The 22,461-nt window shown below is 44.2% G+C and overlaps 1 protein-coding gene across 8 annotated transcripts; it reads left to right on the top strand.

Annotated features, from left to right (window-relative positions):
- Positions 1-2,615: 2,615 nt before the first annotated feature.
- MEIOC (meiosis specific with coiled-coil domain) lies at positions 2,616-20,992 on the top strand. Of its 8 annotated transcripts, none has more exons than XM_035347897.1 (8): positions 2,616-2,830; positions 4,776-4,901; positions 6,470-6,627; positions 6,756-6,860; positions 8,310-10,164; positions 11,814-11,948; positions 15,845-16,025; positions 19,320-20,992. In XM_035347897.1, exons 1-8 carry the CDS (start codon positions 2,825-2,827, stop codon positions 19,541-19,543), a joined length of 2,790 nt encoding a protein of 929 aa, XP_035203788.1. In that variant the 5' UTR covers positions 2,616-2,824; the 3' UTR covers positions 19,544-20,992. The 8 variants fall into 8 exon arrangements, with proteins under 8 accessions (XP_035203788.1, XP_035203792.1, XP_035203790.1 ...); XM_035347901.1 differs by having other exon boundaries at positions 15,845-15,931; positions 19,320-19,491; XM_035347898.1 differs by lacking the exon at positions 2,616-2,830 and adding an exon at positions 4,646-4,665.
- Positions 20,993-22,461: the final 1,469 nt, after the last annotated feature.

The raw sequence follows: 22,461 nt of genomic DNA on the forward strand, positions 1-22,461 counted from the left end.
ATGGCCTGGAAATCAATTCTGGGCACGAATTGCAGTGCATTAGCAACCTGTTACATCAACTTCCTGTGCAGGGCTTTGACAACATAATAAAATATTAATATTGATGTACCTGCCAGTTAGCTGCCTTGAACAGGTAGTAATGTCAGTGGTAACAGTGGGGGATGCAGACTTCATGCATGGGGAAAACAGGGGTCCCTTCAGCAGGCAACTGCAAGCTGGTGCTCGAGGAATCTCCAACTAAGAACTGACAGGTATGGCTCCAATTTGCTGTGTATTGTCGGTGGAGCTCTGCTGAGTTAGATGCTTTACAAGGAACATCAAGACTATGGAAATAAAAGCAGCAACTAAAAACAATTTGCAGTGGCTATATTGCAAACACCTGCAGTAGTGCAAATAGCCTGACAGCTTAGGGCAGGTATCTGCTGGGCAGTTCTTGCTGGTGGGGTTTTGCTTCGTGGCCTCAGTTAAACGTGAAACCAGCTGTGAGGCTGACATGTAAACATCAGTCAGATGAAACAGCATTTTCCTTTGCAGTTGGCAAAGCTGCCTGGCCTGAAGGGTCCTCCTTGCAGGAGTCAGGTACCATGCTGCTGCACCCCCAGCCGTGAACTCAGTGTAACGGGGGGGAATTTTCTCAGCACTCTGAGCTTCCCAAAGCTCTCTGCCCTATGGCCTTGAAAAGGCTCTTAAAGAAAAAAGCACAGGAAATATGACTTCTGCATCTGCAGGAAGATGGTCCTGCTATGGACCCCTGAACAGCTCACAGCCTATAGTATGGTCTCATGTAAGACCCCAGCTGAAGTCCAGGCTGCTGGGCAGACTTTGATTTGCAGCAACTCTTCCTACCTAAACTGAATGTGCTTATGGCTCCTGATAAATGATTTTGCAGTGTGTGCAGCCTGTTTTAATGCACTATTGCACTAACTTAGTAGGGAATTTGGAGTCTCCAAGACAGAAAACACTGGTTAAATCATGTAAAATCTGGCTGCTGGCAGATAATACCTGTTGAGTCCCTGCTCTGCCCTTACACAGCCACTAATCCACCGGGGCAGCCTTTGTGGCCCAGCTCCTCCGGGATCAGGCCTGGTGTTACTGCAGTGCCCCCAGCTCCACCAAATGGTAGAAGAGTGCTCATGGCACTGGGACCTGTGGGTTAAGCCTTGGAAAGCCAGTGCCACCGATTGTTACTGCTCTGCATGGATAGAAGAAGGGATGGAGTAATGGGTGAATGGAAGGTGGAGGTAGACGGAGATGTGGAGAGACGGGTGGAGGGAGGGGAATAGGTGGAGGGGTTGAACTGAGGAGGAAGGGAGAGAGGGCTGGAGGTGGATAAGTGCACAGGGAGGCAGGAATCGCCATGATCGGTCTTGATGTGTTAGGGACAGCACCAGGAGCCCTTCTCTCCATCAGCCTCCAGCTCCTCCCCATCAGGGCCTGCAGCTCCTGGGGCTCTACCTGGCCCCTGTCTGTGTAGTCCTGTGGCCGGGGAGGTAGGATCTTGCTCCAGCTCGAGCTCCAATCTCCATGCAGAGGGGACACTGCATGGAGATTGATTACATAGGGAGGAAGGCCAGGAGGCTGCTGAGGGCTGTGGCTGCTTGGGCTTCAGGATGGGATCTGGGGAACAAGAGGGCACATGAGGGAATGGCAAGGGTAGGGTGACAAGTTTATGGGGAAAAAAAGCTAATCTTCCCAAACCAAACACTACAGTCACACAAGTTTCTCTTCAGGTCCAGGACCAAAGATGATCCCAGACACCCACTGGGCACAGTGCTCCAGCCACAAGTTGCCTCCCAAGTTACCAGGACTGCACCTTGCGGAGCTGTGAGCATAGAGCTGAACCTGCTCTGAGCAGGGCAGTGGAAAGCCCTCCAGAGCCTCCGCCAGGGCCTGCCCCAGGCCCTGGCTCCTGTCCCTGCTGAGCTTAGGGAGGCGCAGGGGGCAGGATCAGGACCCCACAGAGCGTTTTGCAGCAGCCAGGCTTGTCCCAGGGACCTGCACAGGGCCGGGCTGCACCGAGGGGAGCGGGAGCGCTGGAGGCGAGCTGGGCAGGGAACGGGAGAGACGCATCACAACGAGAGCTCACAAGTCGTAAGAAAACGTTCATGCCCCTATCCAGAAGGGTCATCGTGCGGTTATGGCAGCGAAAACGGCATCCCTAGATTACACAGAAATAGCTTGAGCAGCGAAAACCAAGCAGCGTTTGGTTTCAGGGCTTTTACGCGTGTTTTTTGTGTTTTCTTTTTAGGCCCGGCACAGCGGGCACTGGGCGGGCTGCACACCGACCCGACGACCCGGGGCAGGGCCCCCAGGGCGGGCAGGGGGCCCCGGGAATGCTCTGCTGCCAGTGCCCGTAACAGAGCAGCCACAGGGGGCAGCGCCTGAAAGGGGGGGGGCAGTGCGAGGCCGCCCAAACGCCGCTGCTGCTGTCTCCGGGTAAAAAATTCCGTCGCGGCCCCTCATAGGCCGGCCCGCAGCCGATACGGGCGGGAGGACGGAGCGAGCTGATTTCTCATTGGCTACTCCTTGGCAGTCAGGAGCCAATCGAAATCCAGCCCCGTTTCCCCGTAACTCGCCGCCGGCTCTCGACGCCCGAACAGCCGCGTGGAGCTCACGCGGCGCGGGGAGGCGCGAGGCGCCTCATTGGCCCGCTCCCTCAGGAGCCGGCCAATCGCGTCGGGCGCGCGGGGCGGGGCCGGCGGTTGCCCCTGCGGAGGCCAACGGCCGCCTCAGGCTTCAGGAGCCGCCATGGCGGGGCGGGGAGGGGGCGGCCGCGCCGGGGGCCGGTAGCGCCGGGGGCCGGGAGGCGCCGTGCTGGGCACCTATGGAGGTGAGGCGAGCGGCATAGGCGGCTGGGAGAGCCCGAGGAGCCGGCCGCGGGCCCGGGGGGCCGGGCCGCCGCACTTCTCCTGTCAGAACCCCAGCAGGCAGCGGGGCAATTGGGGTGCCGGTAACGGAGCGGGGCCGGGGGCGGGCGAGGCGCTGCGCTGCGGCCCGGTGGGGCTCCTGTCAGCAACCCGCTTCCCTCAGTGCCCTCAGTGCTGGGGCTTGGCCGTGGGCACCGCCTGTGATTGGTGCGGGCTGCTGGTACTGGCAACAGGCGCTGCAAAGCCGAGCTCCAAAGAGCCGTGTAAAAATTTATTTGGGAAATTTGGGAGTGGGGATGGGGAGGTGTAACCCGTCCGTAGGAGCTCCCTGAGCCCATGTGTGTCCCTGTGCCCCCTTGTTCTCTGAGATGACACGCCATGCAAGTACACAGTAAGTGCTTGGTGACCCTCCTGGACGAGGAGATAACTGAGGAGAAAACATGGTTTAATTTGGATTAAAAAGTCACCATATTTCACACTGATTCTGGCTTTGTGTGTTCACACAGTAGTAAAGTCTGAAGAAACCAATGTGTTAAAATACATTGGTGTAATTGCTATGTAAGCTAGAAGGAAGCTCACACTGCACCCCATTTTCATCTCATGGACCTATAGATAAAGCATTTTAGAGAGGAGCGCTAGTTCCAAATAATATTAGAATGTTAGCACTGTCAAATTTGTACATTTTCTGAACATAGTAAGCATTACAAATGGAGGGAAGAGCAACGAAGCTGGTGAAGGGACTGGAAAATGAGTTGTGAGGAGCAGCTGAGGGAGCTGGGGCTGCTTGGTCTGGAATGGGAGGCTGAGGGGAGGCCTCATCGCGGTCTGTAGCTCCTGACAGGAGCTGGCAGCGAGGTGGCTGCCGGCCTCTTTACTCAGGTGGTAAGTGCTAGGATGTGAGGCAGCAGCCTCAAGTTGTACCAGAGGAGGTTTAGATGGGATGTCAAGATGAATTTCTTCACAGAAGTGGTGGTGAGGCATTGAACAGGCTGCCCAGGGAACGGTGGGGTCCCTGTTCCTGGGGGTATTTAAACCCATCTCTTAAACGTCTCACATGTCTCTTAAACGTGGTGCTTACGGACACGTTTTAGTGATAAGGCTCAGCAGGGCAGGCTGGTGGTTGGGCTTGGTGATCATGAAAGTCTTTTCCAACCTAAATGAGCCTATGATTCTAGTGCTCCAGTAATATTTTAAACATTATGCAAATAACTTCATTTCTGTGTTTCTGAGCTAAGGGTGTTTTTTTTAGCAAGCCAGTTGTATTTTGATTTTGTTGTGTACCTCAGTGTTCAGAAAAAGGGAAGAAAAGCTGAAGTTTTTGTTATGTTTTCATTGCCTTCTCCCACTGGCTGCCTCTTCCTGAGCACATCCAGTTTGGCGGTGGGGCGGGGGTTTCTTAGGTGGAGGTTGTTTCCCTGAGTTAGAGAATGGGGCACATTTCCTCAGTATCTCACAGTGTGGGCATTACAGTAAAATTACAGCTCCTGAAATCTGAAAAAGCGTGTACGTGCGTTTATGTAGCACAACATATCCGATACGAGCAGTGATGAAAGGATCATTAAAGATGGGAGGTGTTGCGTGGTGCATAGATGGCCAGACAACTTGTCTGCCCTTGCTGTTCAGAAGCCCAGCGGAGAACGCAGGTTTCCTCTTTACCTGCACCTCCTCTGTCTTTAAGCACCTTGTGAATTTCTTGTGGTTGTTGCATCAAACTTGGATCTAAGAGTAAATCTGAAAGTGTTGTAATGACATTATGTAGAGCTAACTCCTCGAGCACTCAGATGAGCAGAATCCACAGGTAAGTGAAAATGTCAGAGAAGTTAAAGTTGGTATAAGATCTACAACTCGCAGGTGTATGTATAACTATGTCCTTCTACCTCTTTGTTTTTTTCCCCTTGTCTTGCATAGCCTAAAGTTGCGTGCAGAGGTGGCAGTCGCTGCTGGAGTAGCACGGAAGCTGGCGGGAGGCTGACTGATGTATTCAGTAGTGTAATGACGGGCTCTGGCTCATTGTATGGTTGCTACAAATCACAGGTTCAGTTGATTATAAATCATTTTTTTATATCTTTGTAAGAGGTTTGGTTGTTTGTAAGCAAAACAGTCAAAAATATTATGAATGTAGTTTCTTATATTGGAGAACACCAATTACGGTGTTTGATTTGTTCATACTGTCTGTGGTAGTGATGCCCACCAGGAAGGACAGTGACAGTGAGGGAAGTACAGTCACGATAAAGGCTGTTCTCTTCTGTATCCCATCTTTTGCTGCCTCACTTCTGTTGTCAGCTTTTGCCCGATACCATCTGCTGTGTTGGGATAGGTTCTGAAAGCTGTCCTGTCATCCCCACTGCACCCAGAGTTCCAAGAAAACTCCCCCTAAGAGAGATTCCAATTTGAGAATAACAGAATAACTGCAGAATAGCACAGGGCCTTCTACCTCTTCTCTCCTCAACTTTCATAGTTCATGAACTTCCCATAAACCTGCTTTGTTTATTTTGCACTTTCTGTTTCGTCCCAAACATCACAGAAGTGGGGCTGACAGTACTGGAAAGAGGGAAATGACAACAGATGAGTTCCGTTTGAACATTTCGTGGTTTTAGAGGCAGAGTGACAGAAGACACAGGCTGTGAAAAAATGTAGAAAGCTGATAAACATGTGAGAGGTAGCATTAACCAACAAGAGAGACTGGGGAGCAAAAAGCATTGTGGGAGGAGAAATTAGGACTTCAGCTGCAGATCTGCTAAATTTAGCTGAATAAGTCACGGAAGAGTTAACCGCTGGCATGCTGAAATGTGGAGTGGTTAGGGCCAGCAGAAGGAAATGGGTTTAGAGTAAAGGGACATCTGGAGCTAAAAAGTAGTTGTTGAAGTTGCTGGTACAGAGCTCACCTGGATTAAAAATATGAAAAGTCACAGGAGCAAAATCAAAAGATTGTGACTGAAAGGAGAGTTAAAGTCAAAAACAACAAAATGTAAGGATGAAGGGAGGGGATTAGGACTAGGTTAGAGGGAGTCTAATGAAGCATTTAAAAAAAAGATTCGGAGATACTACGAAGTGCTTGTCAATGTGAGAGATGAAGTAGTGGAGTTGAGGAAGATAATGTTTCGATATGTGCTTTGTTCTTCTGTTAGCATAAACATTTGTAACAAAGTGAAGAACAAATGACTATTCTAAAGAAAACTGCGAAAAAGGAGGAGCCTAGATCTTGCAACAGGTATTTGAGTGATGTGCCATAGAGTCCAAGCGTTCACATAAACCAGCCTGTTGAGCAGGAGGATTAGTCTGGCCAGTAGGAAGCGCCATGATAGTTAAGTATATTAGATTTCTTTTCATTTTGCATTTCATAGCCATAAAGTTTATGGCTGACACGGCCTGGAATTTTTACTTCTATGCTTATCTGCAGCGGGCAGTAGCCAGTAGCAGAAGGTACTTTTTGACATAATGCTACAAACACGTGGTTTGCTGTTTTCTCATGATCCAGTTACTCCAGGGGTAAACTCATTTACAACCTGGTAGAATGATGAAATGACAATTTGATTTAACATTACAATTTATCACAAGTGTTTCACATTAAAATCAATGCTTTTATTGTATATAAAACGCAGAATGAAGAAAATGCAGACCTACCTCAGACCTACAGCTCTTCCCTTTCAACATCAGAATACGCTGCACCTGCGGACCCTTCCCTTCTATATGCACCATGGTCTGTGTATGGAGATGACAATAAGCAGTCTGCCGCCTCCCAGACTAATGTGAAGTCCAGGTAGTCAGTTTTGACAGAGATCATTTGTGTTGAAGGAATAGATTTTTGTTGTTGTTTTGTGTGATTTAAATCTAATGAAATATTTTAAACAAAGTAATTATTTTAATTGATACGCAATTTGTTCTCAGAATTCAGACTGAAAGGAATGATTATGGCAGTGAAACAGATTTATATGGTCTAGTGTCTAACATCTTGGAAGAACAAGATAAATCGCAGCCATATTGTGCTGAGGGGTGAGTAGGTTGCCGTGCGAGAACTATTGTCATTCTCTTCCTCTAACAAAAACTACCCTCACCGATCTGCATCTGCTTTCTATTTGTCATCTTCATGTCAGCTGCTAGCAAACAAGTCCTCATACTCTTTGCAATTTCCTTTCCTTCACCCTAATCTTCTAGTATTTTACTTGTGATAGTAGCTTGGTAGCTTTTGGCTTTCTGGTATTTATGGAACTCTTTTATTAGAAGTTTTAAAATAAGTTCTTAATGAGCCTTCTGGAAATGCTGTATTAAAATAAATCTCCTTGAGTATGTGCCTCGGCTTAATTTTTTAGATGAAGATTGGGTTCAGGCTTTAGGTTCTTTATTAATTAATTTCAAGTCACAGAATACCCAAAAATAGAAATAGTGCTCTTTTACACTCTTGAATTGGCAGCATGGAAGAGTGAGTATTTCTTCATGTATGTGCCACTTCAGCAATATTTATATGTCTAAGTGTGATATTGATTATGCCGATGTTCTAATGCTGGAAGCAAGCATAGATAGTTGCAATAACTTGACACAGAGCAATTCAGATCCCATCTTTTTCTGAATCTGAGCATTCTAGATCTAAGGGATAAGAAAGGAAACCCAGTTCTCAAGGTTCCCAAGTCAGGCAGCATTCTTCCTTCCTGTCTTCCCCAGACAGCTCTACTGGTTTCTGTATGTTTGCTGAGTTAGGTGGCTGAAGTGAAGGAAAACATTAGAGAGAGTCAGTCTTGATCAAAATCTGTACCTAGTAATTCCTTTGCTTTAGCCAGTTTTGACTGGATTTCTGTTCTCAGTACTGCCAAATTTGGCTGGAACCAGCTACGGTTCCATTTTTCACTTAGCCTGTTTACAGCTTTCCTTGACACATTGTGTTTGTTCCTGTGTTAATCCATGGTAATTAGTGGAATGAAAGGAAGTTTGCTGAGAAACCTATTTTTAGTGAGTTGATTTACCTGTAGGAAGCAGTGTAAGCCAGTGGGAAAGACAGGCGATTCGGAAGCAATAAGCAAGATGATCCACAGAAGCATTTTGTCTGGAGAACTCAGTCATGGCTTTGGAGACTTGTGGGTAGTTTGAGCAGTATGATAATCTTAACCTGTTTCTCCACCAGGACTATGTTGGAGATAATGTATAGTAAATACTTGGAAAGAATTGGTTGGACATATTTGGTATGCACGCATCACTTGAGGCTTGAAGGCATTGTACATAGCTCCCAAGCTATACGGGTTGGTTTAGGCACGCCAGAATTAGCTGTCTAGCCCAGGTACAGGAAGCTGAGCAGGTTACAGTAGTAGATAGAAGTTGGAGAAAGAGATACTTTAATCAATTAAGATAAATGGTTGGGGGAGAATTGGATGCTTAAACCTTTTCCTGCATTTGAGAATGGAAGAGGAGCACCACGGACAGAATCTAACTGTGTATTTCTTGTTTTTCAAGGAGTTGCTCTTCCAGTTTAAAGTCAGTATGGCCCTTGAATGCAACCAGAATCGCAGACCACCATGACTTGTCAGAAACTAAAAGACCAGTTGTTGCAGCTGTCTCGCAACAGGGTTTTTATAGTAGTGAATCCACATCTGCTGCTGAAAAACAGTACTTGCAAAGTGGTAATCTTACATCACAACAAAAAGTAGATGAATGTTATCACGGGTTTACTGGTATAGACCTTGAAGAGCAATGGTTATACTCTCCTAAAAATGAGCATGTCAACTGTTGCAACATGCAGACTAGTGAGAATATTAAGACAACACCCATATATCAGAACTATCCATATATAAAGAACACCTTTACACCTCCAGTTGGGTATTTAGAAGAAATTAAAGACTCAGGAGCTGAAGCTTACTCCTATGGAAGAGAGAAGGTCTGTCCCAAAGGAACAGATGTGCAGTTGCACCAAAAGCGGGCAGAAACACTTCTTCCACAGTTTCAAAGATACAACGAAAGTGCAGATTACAGTAGATACACCGAGTATTCTCATTCTAGTAAAGCAAAGCCTAACAAGAGCACCAATTGTAGCCTCCAAGAAAATAAGAAGTTAGTAAATGGAACAACTCAGGCATTATCTCTGGACACGGAACCCTATACTAAATTATTTCAAGTTAAATCAGGTACTCAGAAAAAAATAGAAGATACAATTCCAGATCAGCAAAACTTTACATTTCCCAAGGCTGCAGGACTTCTATCAGAAAAACAGTTTTCCAGTGAGCCTTCGTTCTGCACTGATCTGGGACAAAAATTTGACTATGGACTAAAATCTCTTGCAGCTTGTCCAGGAAATAGCGACTGTGCAAATGGTGTAGATAAGCAGCAGATTTCCAAGTCTGATCTTCAGAATTCTGAATACTGTAAATCAATTCCTTTACTACCAAACTCAGCAAACACTTCAGCAGGTACTAATGCAAGGCCAACTTGGATGAACATTCAAAGCAAAACCACTGCTTCTGTCCCATTTCAGAGCCCAGGTCCTTTGGTGAAACTAAATAATCATTTATCTGCTTTTCCAAAAAAAATCAGTCATCCTAATGATTCTTTTCCGTTATCGTCTTCAACCTTCCCTTTAAATAGTAATTTATTTCATAAGTACTGTCAAGATAATCCTTCGTTTTTTTCAAGTCTTGATTTTGGTTATAACGCTTCAGAACGAGCTCAGTCTGCTTCTTATGTGGAAGCGCTGGTAAAGTCTGAAGAAGAGAATCTCATTGACTATCTGAGTGACAAGAAATTAAAGCAGCCAAATGGATTCTGTGAAAATTACTCAGCTCAGCAGTTCGGGATCATTGAAAATCTGAACAAACACTGTTTTCAGTTGAAGCCACAGAGTGGACATTATGATCTGGAAGGACAAAAACATGCAGACGGTTTGTTGCAGAACGTGTACCAAGATTCAGTGGAGTCTCAGGGGCAGTTTAGTCTCAGGCAGGGAAGCGGAGACAGTAATGCTATCAGCCATGTGACTCGCCTACAGGCCTCCAGCTTTCCCAGCAATTGCATGATGGGTGACTTGAGACGTAATCCACAGCTTGGTTCAAGCGCATTCCCCCTGAGATCAGCTCGTCCATTTGGCCATTCAGTTGTCCCTCTGATGGAGTCTTACGACTTGTTCTGTGATGATTTTAATCGCTTCTATCCTTACTTTAATGATATGATGTATGGTGACAGCTCTTTTTCTGGTTTTGTACCAGCATTTGGATTTCAAAGGCAAGTTAAAACCCGTAGTGGGCCTGCTAGTGAGCTCCATCTTAGACTAGAAGAGTGTTATGAACAGTGGAGAGCTTTGGAAAAAGAAAGAAAGAAGGTAAAGAAAAAAAAGAGTATGTATGTTAATATGCCATAGCACAGATTTAATTTAGATCTCATCATACTCATACCCGTTAGAGAACATGGGTAGTTCTCATTGTTGAGTTGAAACACTTAAAGATTTTCCTTCCGTATATATTTGAGAGTGAATTCAGAAGTTTTGAAGGTTTATAGCCTGCTTTGGAGCATACCCAATGTTGAACTGCATGTTACACTTGGAGCGGGAATTTAGTGGCATTTTCAGTTTCTGTTTGGGGATCAGGGAAAGGTTTGTTGTATGACGGAAAAAAAAATACACTCTAGCACAAGAAACAATGCATCTGGAAATTTGCAAGGCAAATACATTAATTATACTTTGAATTAGGACTAAATGTCAATCCTTTCAAGGATTACAGTTCTTTCAAGGGGTTCTTCTCACTTCCTGCTTCCCTGATGTTTAAAACCTAACGTATATTGTGGGAAGTGATTTTTTGTTTGTTTGTTTATTTATTTATTTATTTATTTTTCCCTCCAGAAACTGAAGAAACAGTAACATTAAAGCACTTAAACTAAAAAGCTTCAGACAATTCTGTAGGAAGCAGTTTCCCTACTTAAGGCAGTTGCCCTTTCTGGTAATCAGCACAAGTGCCTCAGGCTCCCATTGTTAAATGTAAAAGCTATCTTAATTCCTCCAGCTTAGCTGGTACGGAAATTCAGAATCAATCTGGAACCATCATTTTCTCTGTGGAAATTGTGACCAATGTAACCAGGGAGTAGTGGGGGCTGGCCATTTGGTTGTTACCTTCTCCGCAGAACTACTGGGACTGTTGTCCCAGGCCAATAAAATAAATTTAATGGGGATGTAACGTAGATTTTTGCAAAGCAGTTCATGACAAAAGCCAGTTGTTGCTTTGAATAGAGAGGTTAGAGGGAAATGGGGTTGGTGTCTGTTTGCATGGAAAATGCAAAAGAGAAAGAGTTGAAAGGTGCATGCTGAGAAGTACGTGGGGACTGGAGAAAATGAGGCTGCAGTTTTGCCTGGACCACCACCAAACTATGTAAGAAAGGCAGCTTTAAAACAGATTTAGTTAGGTCTCTGTTGTTACAGGTGTCCCAGAGTGACATAGTACTGAACTGAATGAGATTGAAATTTGAAATTTTGCAGTCAGTTTTCAGAGTAATTTTCTTACAGGTAAATAACATTTGATTTGACATACAGCAACAACAACAAAGCCTATGCTTCGTGCAATTTGACCAAACTGTACAAAATGTAGGATAATTGCTGACTGAGGCAATTTTTTTGGATGAGGTCTATACCCGTTTGCCTTGTAGTTCTTGCTTGAGTCCATGTTATTTGTAGAAAAAAAAAATATACAGGCTGTAATCAGAGTGAGAAGACGTGGCACTTCTGCGTGCCATATATATACACCACATGTTATCTTGTCGTAATTACTCTATTTGAACTGCTTTGAGTAAACTGGTTGTTCATTGAACGCAGGTGATTGTCACACCGAATGGTTAAATCCCGAGTGTCTGAATCTGCATTACCTACTTCAGAAAATCCAAAACCCCAGGGAAAAATACCATGCATCTCACAGTTCTTGCTTCTATAATAAAGCACACCTCACAACTTACATTCTTAGGGAGTTATCTTTTGTTTTTCTGCAGACTGAATCAGCTCTTGCTAAGAATTACCCAGGGAAAAAAGTTTCCAGTACTAACAACACCCCAATTCCAAGGCTGACATCAAACCCATCAAGAGTTGATCGCTTAATTGTGGATCAGCTACGTGAACAAGCCAGAGTGAGTTGTAGAAAGATTAAAAAAACCTGTTGTACTTATCACATAGATCTTAGAGTACAGCGTAAGATATGTAAATTTATCAGAGCAGCTTTTCTCCAAATAGCTTTGTTCTTAAAGGCTGTGCACAGAATAATGCTTCAGCAGGCACAGCTAGAATTTTTACAGCTCCAGGTTCAATGCTCTGTTAGCAGAGAACCCACTGAGTAGCTGAGGCTCACATTTACCTGTGTACATGTCAGGTGTGTTTTCCAGTTCAAAAGCGTGCGTGCCATGCCAGAAATCAATCTAATCCAGCCAAACTGCTTGGATGGCTCTGAGATGTGCCTGCATTTTGAGCTCTTCTGTTTTGAACACCTCTTTTGCCCCTTCTCAGCAGAAAAATGTTTGTTGTGGATTTGGACACTATAAAGAGGAAGCACTTGTGAAAAAAGCAGGTGTTTATTAACGTTTATAAGACATTGACATATTTTCTTAAGAGTCTTGTGTATTTGTTAGTGCAGAATGTTTATTTGATGCAACTTCAGACTGAATTTCTACATTATTAATTTGCTTCTTAAGCCAAACAGCCACAACCTGTAAATGAGACAGTTGTTGTTGGGGCTGCGTGTGGCTCTGTGGCCAAACGATGGTGCCAGTGTGCAGCGTCGTGCTGCTTTGTGAGGCAGCAGCCTGAGCCGAATTCTGCGAGGGAGACCAGAGGGAGGAGACAGACACACACAGCGCCGATCTGCGCCCTGCCAACAGAACAGCGACGGCCTGATCCAGCTGTTCTGAGGCAGAGAGGCCGGAGCCAGGCTGCCCATGCTGCAGAAGGAAGAGAAATGTGGGCTGAAAGCAGAGAGACTGCAGCTTGTCCCTGCTGAGGGACATGAGATTAAAGGAGGTGGCTGTTGTTCTGAAAAATGCTGGTTTTGGAGGAACCGATGCAACTGAGTTGAGCTACTGCTGAGGCAGCAGTGCTAAGGCGCAGTCTCACCAGTCTTGCACAGGTAAAAATGAGCCACGGAGCTGTGTTTGCTCACAGCCTGCTGAAATCAGTTTTCTGCAACTGCCCAGTTTTGTTCATACCTCTGAGTAGAGTGAATAGTACAAGATGTGTTGATAGGCTGAAGTCTTAGTGGATGCGTTTTAAACTACTGTTTTGTGAACCCCAAAAGAGCAATGTTATAAAGTTACCTCCTTATTTTGAGAAGGCTTGCCTGTCCCTGTCCTACTACTTTAAGACTGTCTGAAATAGGACTTAATCATGCCCAGCCATTTGAGGAATCAAACTTCAGGGTGAAGAACCACAAATGCTTGGTAGATGGCAGCTAAAAAGTAGTTGCAAGGATGCTCGAAAGCACAGTAGGGCTGTTTAACCTGGATTCCAACATCAAAAAGCTGAGTGACAGCCAAAGAGAAACATTGGCACAAAGGTTCAAGTGGAAGCTGAGTTGGCTGGATCTGGGATTAGCTCTTCAGAGTGTGGAGCATTCAGTTAAATCCTCTTGGTGGTCAAAGACTTTGAATTTCTCATTTGAGATTTCCACTTGCAGTTGCTCTCAGTTCCAGAACAATAGCTGTAGGAGAAGTGACAATAGCTTCCTTCACTGTGCCATCAGTAGCTATTAAAAACACTTTAAACCAGAATCAACCCTCTACAGACTCTCATCTCCTTTGTGCTTGGGGAAATGTAAATCTGCAGCTCTTTTGTAACTGGAGAATGCCATAGCCATCCCGCTGGGGGATACTTGGAGCCTGGACCTTCAGTCTATCCTGGTGAAGCCTCTGTTCTGGACTAACAATGATTTTTGCCAGAGACAGTAAATATGAACTTATTTCTAATCGTGAGGTTATCTGTATGGGCTTGGTAAAGCATCGTAGTCCCTCATCCACAGACGTCGTTTTGTGACAAACAGGCATCAAAACTTCAGTCCTTACTCTGTGCTGTGTTCTCACCTCTGAACTGGAGAGTCAGTGCGGTGCTGGCTGTTTCCCTGCGAGTGTGCCACGCAAGCGGTCAGCCTCAACACTGCTGCTGGCTGTCTGCTGTTCCCACTGGGGGACTTGAATTACTCAGCAGGCCCTGTGACAGTCGAAGGGTATTGGTTGTGCTTTACAAGAGAGGGCAGGCTTAAGGAATGCCTCTGAGTCGCAAGTGGGAGCAAATTTCTCTTTGGAGTTCAGAAGGAACTTCTGAAAAATGTGAGGGGGTGGGAATTGGAGCATTTGAGCATTCAGTGGTTCTCCTTGGGTTGCTGGGGCAGCCCGGTTTTGATGACTTTGTGGACTTTGATTTTAGACACGTGGCACGCAGGCATAGTGTAAAGAAGGGAGACATATAACGCACCACTGTGATCCTGTTAGACAAGGTTGTGGTACCTGAAAAAATGAGACTTGCAGATCCTAATTCCTCCTGTGGATCTGGACTTAAGAGTAGCACATAGAATCATTCAGATCGGAAGACCTTCAAGATCATCAAATCCAACCATCAGATACTCTAAGTGAGACTGGGAAATGACTGTCAGCGTCATCTTACGTCGTTTCACTTGCTTATATAATCCTGCTATGCCACTCCTTAAGATTTGTCTTTTTCTTCAGAAACAATTCTAGTGATTTTCAAACAGTCGTAACAACTTCCGTTTCCTTTCCTAGTGACTGATTCCTCAGCTGGTTATGTGAAGTTCTCCTTGCTTCCTTCGCTTTTTTTTTTTTAATGTAGATTGTCACTTTTTGAGTTTACTGGTTGCTGCTGCTGTCACAGTACCATAATTTATTCCTGCCTACACTTTTTCAAGGCTTTCATGACCTAAGGGAGAGCAGGACTGCTCTGGCGGTGGGACCTTGCTACTTCCCAGATTCTCACTACTGAGCCTCGTGGCAAGGAGGAGGCTGCCCTGTGCTGCTGTGGTGGATGCTGTTGTCAAAATAATTGTCTTGCCAACACTCTGTTCTGAGGGTACTCGGGGCAGGTTGGATGAGTTGCCCTGATTCAAATGCTTTTGTTTCCCACTGTTACATCCTACAAACTCAGGGCTTGTTCCTTTTCTTAGGAAAGCCTACAGTCCTGTTGCAAGGAAACATCAAGAACTTGGCTTTGCACTGTGCTCCCAGCCCCTGGCATTTTCTAACCTGTGGATGACCATTAATCATCAGATTTCTTTATAGATCATCAAGCGTAGCCATTGTCCTGTAAGCATGACAGCTTTGGAATTCTGTGTTCTGTTTCTGCAGAGGTCTGTGAACCACTCACCCAGGGAAAATCCATAGTAATGTGACGGTTGTAAACAAGGCAGCAAAGACGCAGGTTTCCAACTGACTGAAAAAAAACAATGATTTTTGGATGCTGCTTGTGCTTGGTATTCTCTGAAAGAACTCCTTTGGTGTTGAGGACCCATCCTCAGGCAGTGGTTCCACAGCTGGCTTTAGCCAGTCGGAATTGGGACTGCTGCTCTCCCGTGTTGCCATTTGCTTTGCGCTGGCACAAGGAGGTCATCTGGGTGAAAACTGGCCAGTCTTGGGACTGGTGTTGACCCAGGTAGCTGCAGCATTGCTGACTTAAAGTAAGGCCATGGTGATCGTGTTTCAGAAGAGGGCATGTTGTCACGGAACCACCTCCCATTACAGAGCTGTCTCAAAGTTGGATATATCCATGGTTAACGAGAAAGCAGGTGTCCTAATACTTGGTTATTGTAGGTTTTGCTGTTACCGTGTGCACACCCATGTATTTTACAGCTTTTTTTTTGGAGAAGAAAAAATCCCAGGTAAGAGTTTAACTACTTCAATTATAACTTTATGAACTGTTCTCAAAGGAAAATAATGGTTATTGTTAAGCTTTTCTTCCTACTCTGGTTAATTTTCATGTAAGTCTTGGTGAGTACAGCGTGAACTCTTGTAACGTGTGAAATGTTCATTAGGTTGTGACTTTGCTGGGAAAAATGGAGCGCCTTCGCAGTTCTCCTCTTCATGCTAACATTTCTACTGCTCTTGATAAACATCTGGAGGTAATTCATGTAGTGCAGTCACGTAGAAAAGATGAAATTGTAAATGCTTCGAATCGACAGAGGCAAGGAGCTCCCAGATGCCAAGATGACAGAGGTATAACTATGCTTACATCGATAAGGCAACTGAAAAATTCCACAAGTATTGCAAGTCTGCATTAAAATTTGTGAAGGTTTTTATATTACAGTTTTATTTCATTTTAAAATAAATTACAATCTTAAATTATTTTTCAGCTTTGAGAGAGGCAGACTGGTTTCTAAATGATGGTTTTGAGAGGACACGGTCAAACACTGGGTTTTAGAGGCAAATGGTTGAAATCAGTTATGGTTGCATTTATTCAATTAATAAACTAGCAACTAATAAAAGGCAGTGAGTTTTTTATGTAACGCAGCTTGGCATTGGAGAGGATATTAAGCTATTGCCTCTTCCTTCTTCCAGTCCCTCATAGTCCCCCTACCATCACCCTTCTAGTCCTGTCTGTGTTTCTGTGTACAACTTCCTTGAATCTGAATGTTGAATCTGTGAAAAGAGACCAGGATGGCCTTGAGTTAGGAATGGATTCCCTCTTTAAGCATTTCTGTCGTAGACTGACATAAAATGCAAGTAATGTTTTGGATGAATATACAATGACACATTGCTCAGAATGTTTTTATGGCATCCAAAATATGCAGAATATTCAGCTTAATCTTCCACTAGTACCCAGGCAGAATGGCAGGTTCTCTTCTCTTGTTCCCGAGGTGTGTCAGATTAAAGTCCTGCCACCTGTAATGCTCTGCTTTATGGCTTTGTATTGGAGCTTTGCTACATTTCTGCGACTGCTCTGTTCATTTCCTGCCTCGCTTTCCAAACTGAATTATCCGGATTACTTTATGCCTTTTGTGTGTCCCATCATGCAGTTCTGCAATTCTCAGCGTTGCTCCGGAAGACGCGCTACCGCAGTTTTCCTTTCCACCTCTTCACAATCATTCTCATCTCTCTTTACCTTGAAGGTCACATCACTTTTTTCTTTAAGCCCGTTCAAATGACTGGTGTTGGCTCCTTACCCAGATCAGCAAGCTCTTTGGAACCGAGTAGACTGGCAAAGACAAGATGTCCTCAAGATCAGTTCCCCGGTAGAGGAAGAAGTGGGGTTTGCACAATGGGATCTGATGGCTGAACGAGATGGGTCGCAATTTCTGTGCCTACGTCTCCTCCCTGCTGGCTGTCTCTAACATGTTAGCGTGTTATGGCGACTGGGGAGACTTTCACACAGTAGGATATTCAATCTAGTAACTGCATTTGTGGCATGTCTGGGAAAGCCTTGAGGAAAACACTTGAAGCTGTGTATCTCCTCTCTGTGGCAGGGCTTTCTTCTTAAGTGAGGTTTGTTTTGTTTGAGAAAAGGTCTCCCCCAGCTCCACCTTGTTTCTACTGCACCTTTCTATTCCATCTGATAGGATATGAAGTATCTTGCAAGGCAGAACCTATCTATTGCGTCCAGTATTCCAGAACTATAATATTTTCTTCTCCCAGCTACTTCACTTCTGTTGCAACACGGATTTACTTCAGTAGGAAGCAGGTGGAGCTGAGCTGCCCCTTATCTGCCGCTACATGAGTCTGAAAAATTCTGCTTTTACACACTAGAGTTGCAGAACTGTACAAGGTATCTCTGGCAGTTGTTTGTAAATGTTCGTGACCACTGAAATGAAGTTCTGGAAGAAGTGATGAGAAAGGGGTTTATACTGAGTGCCATCTGTCACCCAGAACAGCAATCAAAGCTTTCAGTGCAGCATTCAGAGCCATCTGTGACCATACCTCTGTTTTGAGATTGCCCCAGATGCACTGTTCAAGATCTCTCAGAAGAATCTAGATGTTACAGTTTTTTGGGTGTTTTGTTGGTTGGTTGGTTGGTGTAGGGGGGAAAAGACCTTTTAATGTCTGTAACTCTGTCACTGCATTCAGCCAAAGACTGTAAAACAACTCTTCCTTATTCCTCTGGGATTTTTCCTTCTTACCTGGTAGTGACCAAATACCAACCCTATCTTACCGCTTTGAGATGCGCGTTTATCTGAGTGTCACTTGTTTCTTAGCTTCTTCTAGGCAGTCCAGATTGATACCATTCCTGTGGTCTGTTCTCGATTTCACGAAGTTTGGTGTGAAAACTTGGAATTTTGAAAATTCAAGAGTCAATAAATCCTCCCATTCTGTATTCTGTCCTTGATTTCTCCAGAGCTATCCTTCCAGTATTGCCTTTCAGAGTTCTTTGGGTGGCTGACACTTGTGTTGGAAGAGTGTATTTCATCTGTGATTCTTCACAGTTACCTACATCAACTTTCTGGTATCACTCCTTTGAGCTACTTAGACTGTTAACTATATAGGAACCAGTGGTCACTGTGCAGGAGAGAGATGTCTCAGAACGGGTTTCACAGAAATCAGCCCGTTGAGTGAGAGCCAGACGAGCTGGTGAGGCAGTGAAGTTGGGCCTTTATATTCTGTCCTTTTCTGAGGTACCCTTCATATCTCCGAGAGAGATGCTTTCACCCAGAACAGTGAGTCCAAGAATATTAGTTGAAGGTAGGTGCCAGCTTTTCGCAGCAGAATGAAGCTGCAGTCATGGTTACTGAGCATCAGCGCTTGGAGGAGCAGATCTTAAATCTTAGTCTTCCGCTTCTTCCAAACCCCGTGGAAGTGTTGACAAGGGATGGCAAGTACTCACGTGCCTTGTGTGCATTCCAATAGGCAGTGGGGTGTTAACCAGCTCTAACAGGAGTGTGCCCCTATCTCAAAATAACATGCAAGTTCTGACTGAAGATTAAGGTGCCTAGAAGAGGTGATTGCATTTGTTTCCTCACAGAGGCTGGAACTGAAATCAAATAATTATCTACCCATTAAGTAATTGTTGTAAGCAATGAGCTGTTAAATAGACGGACCATTGCACCACCTCTGCTTCGTTTTATCTTAAAGTGGTGGGTTTTGTCACATTTTTGCCGAACATGATCTAATAAAATGCTGTAAATGAGCTATCCCTTCAGTTGTCTTGCCTGATTTATTAGGCAAGATGGGCAAAGGATCCAGTGCGTTAATTTGAAGAGGTCACTGGGAATAATCAGCAATGAGCTTGGGGAGGACGCCTTCAGTATGTGTGTGTACATGGAATGCTTTCAAACACTGAGGTGACTGCAAGGCTTTAGGTGCTCTTAATAATAGATGAGAGCTAAGTAGGAATTTTGACAAAAGAAGTACCTGAATTCCATATACCTTTTATTGGGGCCTAAAGGAAAAGACACAAAATGAGACTAAAAAAGGGCCTAAAGGGTATTGCTCTTTTTGTCAGCACCAGGGTGAACTAATTCCAGTAATGCTTGCTGATTAACTCTGTAATAAAGATTAAAATACCTTTCACCCTCACAGATGTTTTTGCTCTTGCTCTGGCAATTAAAGAGATGAGTGTAGCAACACGTAAAGCACGTACAACTCTCTGGTGCGCGCTCCAGATGACCCTACCGAAACCTTCAGCTGGACAGCTAGTTACGGAGAAAGCTCTGCAGGAGGTGGTCCAACCTGAAGAAAAAGTGCGCAAAAATCCGAACGGCTGTGGCATCCTAAATCAGAGGGCTGAAATAAGCAAGCACTAATGAAGTATCAGTTGCATACAGAAGTAAACTTCGCAGTGTGTATGTATGAAGAGATGATACATTAAATCTTCCTAATTATTTCTGAAGTTCAAACAACTAATAGTCATATTTAAATCTCTACCTTGATGAGAAGTTGAATTTTCTGAAGGGCTCTCAAGTTCTACTTAACCTGTCAACATTACAGGCAGCATCAGGATGTTGTAAAGCTTGATGAATGTAAAAACTGATGAGCGTTAATTTAAAATAATCAGACTCACTAAACAACTAACAGCTCAGATTATTTAACTTTTACAGGTGAGCCCTGGTGTAAAACTCTTCCATTAAGTTTGTTTTGTTTTGCTTTAGTAAGTAGGTTTTAAAATAATGAGTCTTAAAGATTGTAGGCTACTGTGGTGTCCAGCCAGTATCAGACAAGATTGTGATGTAAAAATGTTTTCCTTATCAAACTAATACCTGGAAACAGGAAGAAAAATGCTAAAAGTACCCAATATTCATGTAAAATTAAATATTTAAAATATTAATATTTATGAATTTGAGATTTTAGAATCTAAGTTTGTGAATGGAAAGGCACCAGGTTCTGCTAAATTAATGATGATAAAATTGCTGTTGTGAAACCATGCAATTTAGTGAATGTGTTCAAATCATTTGGGCATGCTCTTGGGGAAAAAAAAGAAAAGAAAAGAAAAGAAAAGAAAAACCTCTGTTTTAAAGTATTTAAACATAATCAAAATATGACATGCACACAGTATTAACCTCTAGAAAGCTGTGCAACAGCTGAAATAATGAATGTTGTTTTTAATACCTTCGCTTTGAACTTAGAAAAGAGGGTATCACAATGTTCTGAAATCTTTTTTTTTTTAAGGTTACTCTTTCACTAGTTTGGTTTGTGATTTGATTGTCATATTTTAGATATCTTAGTTTACATCTGTATTTTTGACAGCTATTAATGCTTGGTGTTTATCTACGCATCTTATCTCAATCTCTTTGTACGGAATATAAATAACTTATTCATTGATACAAAGTGTTGTTATTATGTGGCTCAGGAGATAAGGGGTTTTAACACTTAGAGCGTCGCGTTTATAATGTCTGGATTAAATTTATTCAGCTATGCTTGCCTAGGTACCCGGATATTTGAAATGTCTGTGTTCTTCCTACTTCTAGAAATCCTGATACGTAAAAGGTGTAATGACACCACATAAATTGTCAGTAGATGATGTGAGAAAGAAACTGAATGAGAATGCAGGAGAAAGTAGAGTAACCGTTTTGATCAATGATATGACCAAAAGTACTGCCAGAGTGATTTTATTGGGGCAGGAGGACAAAGTACATCTTGATACAAGTCACTGCATTAAGATTTGTTAAGTTTAACCTAGGACATGTTGATGTTAAAAACAGAACTGTACTGAATGTAGTCTGTCTGCTATGAAATAAATTGGCTTTTGTTGAAGAGCATTTGTTCTGTTTTTCTTCAGTGTCAGTTCCTAAAACATTCTCCATTAATGGCGATTGTAATGTTCAGTTAGTTATTGAGATAAGAGTTACCAAGCAGTGCTAATACTGAAATTAATTGATGCTAATAGAGGAAATGACTGTAACTTTAGACAAACTAAGGCAAAGTCAGTGCAGTGCAAAGTGGTATGTGTGTGTGTATATATATATATATTCCTGTATTTTCTTAGTTGCAAGCTCTGCACCATCAGACAAAGCCTGTGCAATAATTTCAGTATCTGCAATAGAAATCTCAGGAGTGTGTCTGGAGTTCTCCTATTCTAAATTTCTTGGTCTTGTTGCCAGGACAAGGAAAGTAAAGTAACAATTTTTCAGATTAGGAACTTCCTAAACAGGGACCCATGGGCCTGCAGTAATGCACTCCCGAATATTGTTAGCCTTACATCAGTGATCAGCTCTCTGAATCAACACCAACATTTATTGACACTTGGTAATAGCTTCACAGCTTAAAGGACAAGCTGGGAAGCATTAACTGCTGAAATGGGCTAATGGCCAAGGCAGAACTTCAGTTCCTCAGGTCCTGTCAGTGGACACGTCTGTGTGCACACACGACTTCACCATGCTCTTGGTTTTCTAGCTCCAAATGCTGGTCAGCTGCTGAGGTGAGGTGCTGCAGGCTGGCAGGGGGCTCTGCTGCCGTGGCCCTGGAGTTCCTGCTGGGTGCATGAGGGTGGGCGCCTCCCTTGGTGCTGCTTCCCTGACAGCAAAAGGTGCCTTGCTTAAATACAGGCCCTTTGCTGTGGGCACAGGAGGGGCTTTAACCTTAGATGCTCCTGGGCATGCTGCCAGGAGAACTGTCCTGAGCCACCAGCCAGACATTGCATGTTTATACCAATACCCTGTGGCTGCAGTGCGAATGATGCCAACAGAGGGGAGCCACCCATGTGCGAGAGGTTGCTGCTGTGGCATGCTTGGGAGCAGTCTCCTCCAAAAGCCATTCAACCGGCTATTCCACGTGTCTGTGTTTTGATGGGTGACGTGCTGCTCAGTTTTTTGTTCTTTGAAAGGCTGGACTGAGCCAGTAACAGCATGTGGGCATCAGGTCCAGTAACAAGTAGGGTAACGCAGGCTGTTTTCTCTTGACCTTTGTTTATAAAGGTCTCCAAAAAAAAAGAAGAAAAATAAAAAAGACGTAGGAGGCTCTGGTCAGCCATATAGATGGTCAGCTCCAGGCTTCAGCTTTCTGTCCACATCTAAGTAAAGGTTCAGTAGCAAGTTGCAGAGTTTGCCTTGCCCAGTTTTGGAACATGAGAAAAGGCACTTGTACCACCTGCAGGCTGCTGCCAGACCAGCTGAGGTGCAAGTGGAAGCACTAACACACTTCTGACCTCATGAAGCGACAGCTGCCCAAAACCTTCCTCTGGGAAGGGCTCTAGGGCCAAGGAAAAAGTGAGAACCAGCCCCCAGTG

This window comes from Oxyura jamaicensis, chromosome 27, assembly GCF_011077185.1.
Source record: "Oxyura jamaicensis isolate SHBP4307 breed ruddy duck chromosome 27, BPBGC_Ojam_1.0, whole genome shotgun sequence".
Lineage (NCBI taxonomy): Eukaryota > Metazoa > Chordata > Aves > Anseriformes > Anatidae > Oxyura > Oxyura jamaicensis.

Excerpts from the sequence above, each read along its gene's own strand:
- MEIOC (XM_035347897.1), top strand. Across the intron at positions 10,165-11,813 it reads TGGAAAAAGAAAGAAAGAAG|ACTGAATCAGCTCTTGCTAA; the intron begins GTAAAGAAAAAA and ends GTTTTTCTGCAG. Across the intron at positions 11,949-15,844 it reads AGCTACGTGAACAAGCCAGA|GTTGTGACTTTGCTGGGAAA; the intron begins GTGAGTTGTAGA and ends AATGTTCATTAG.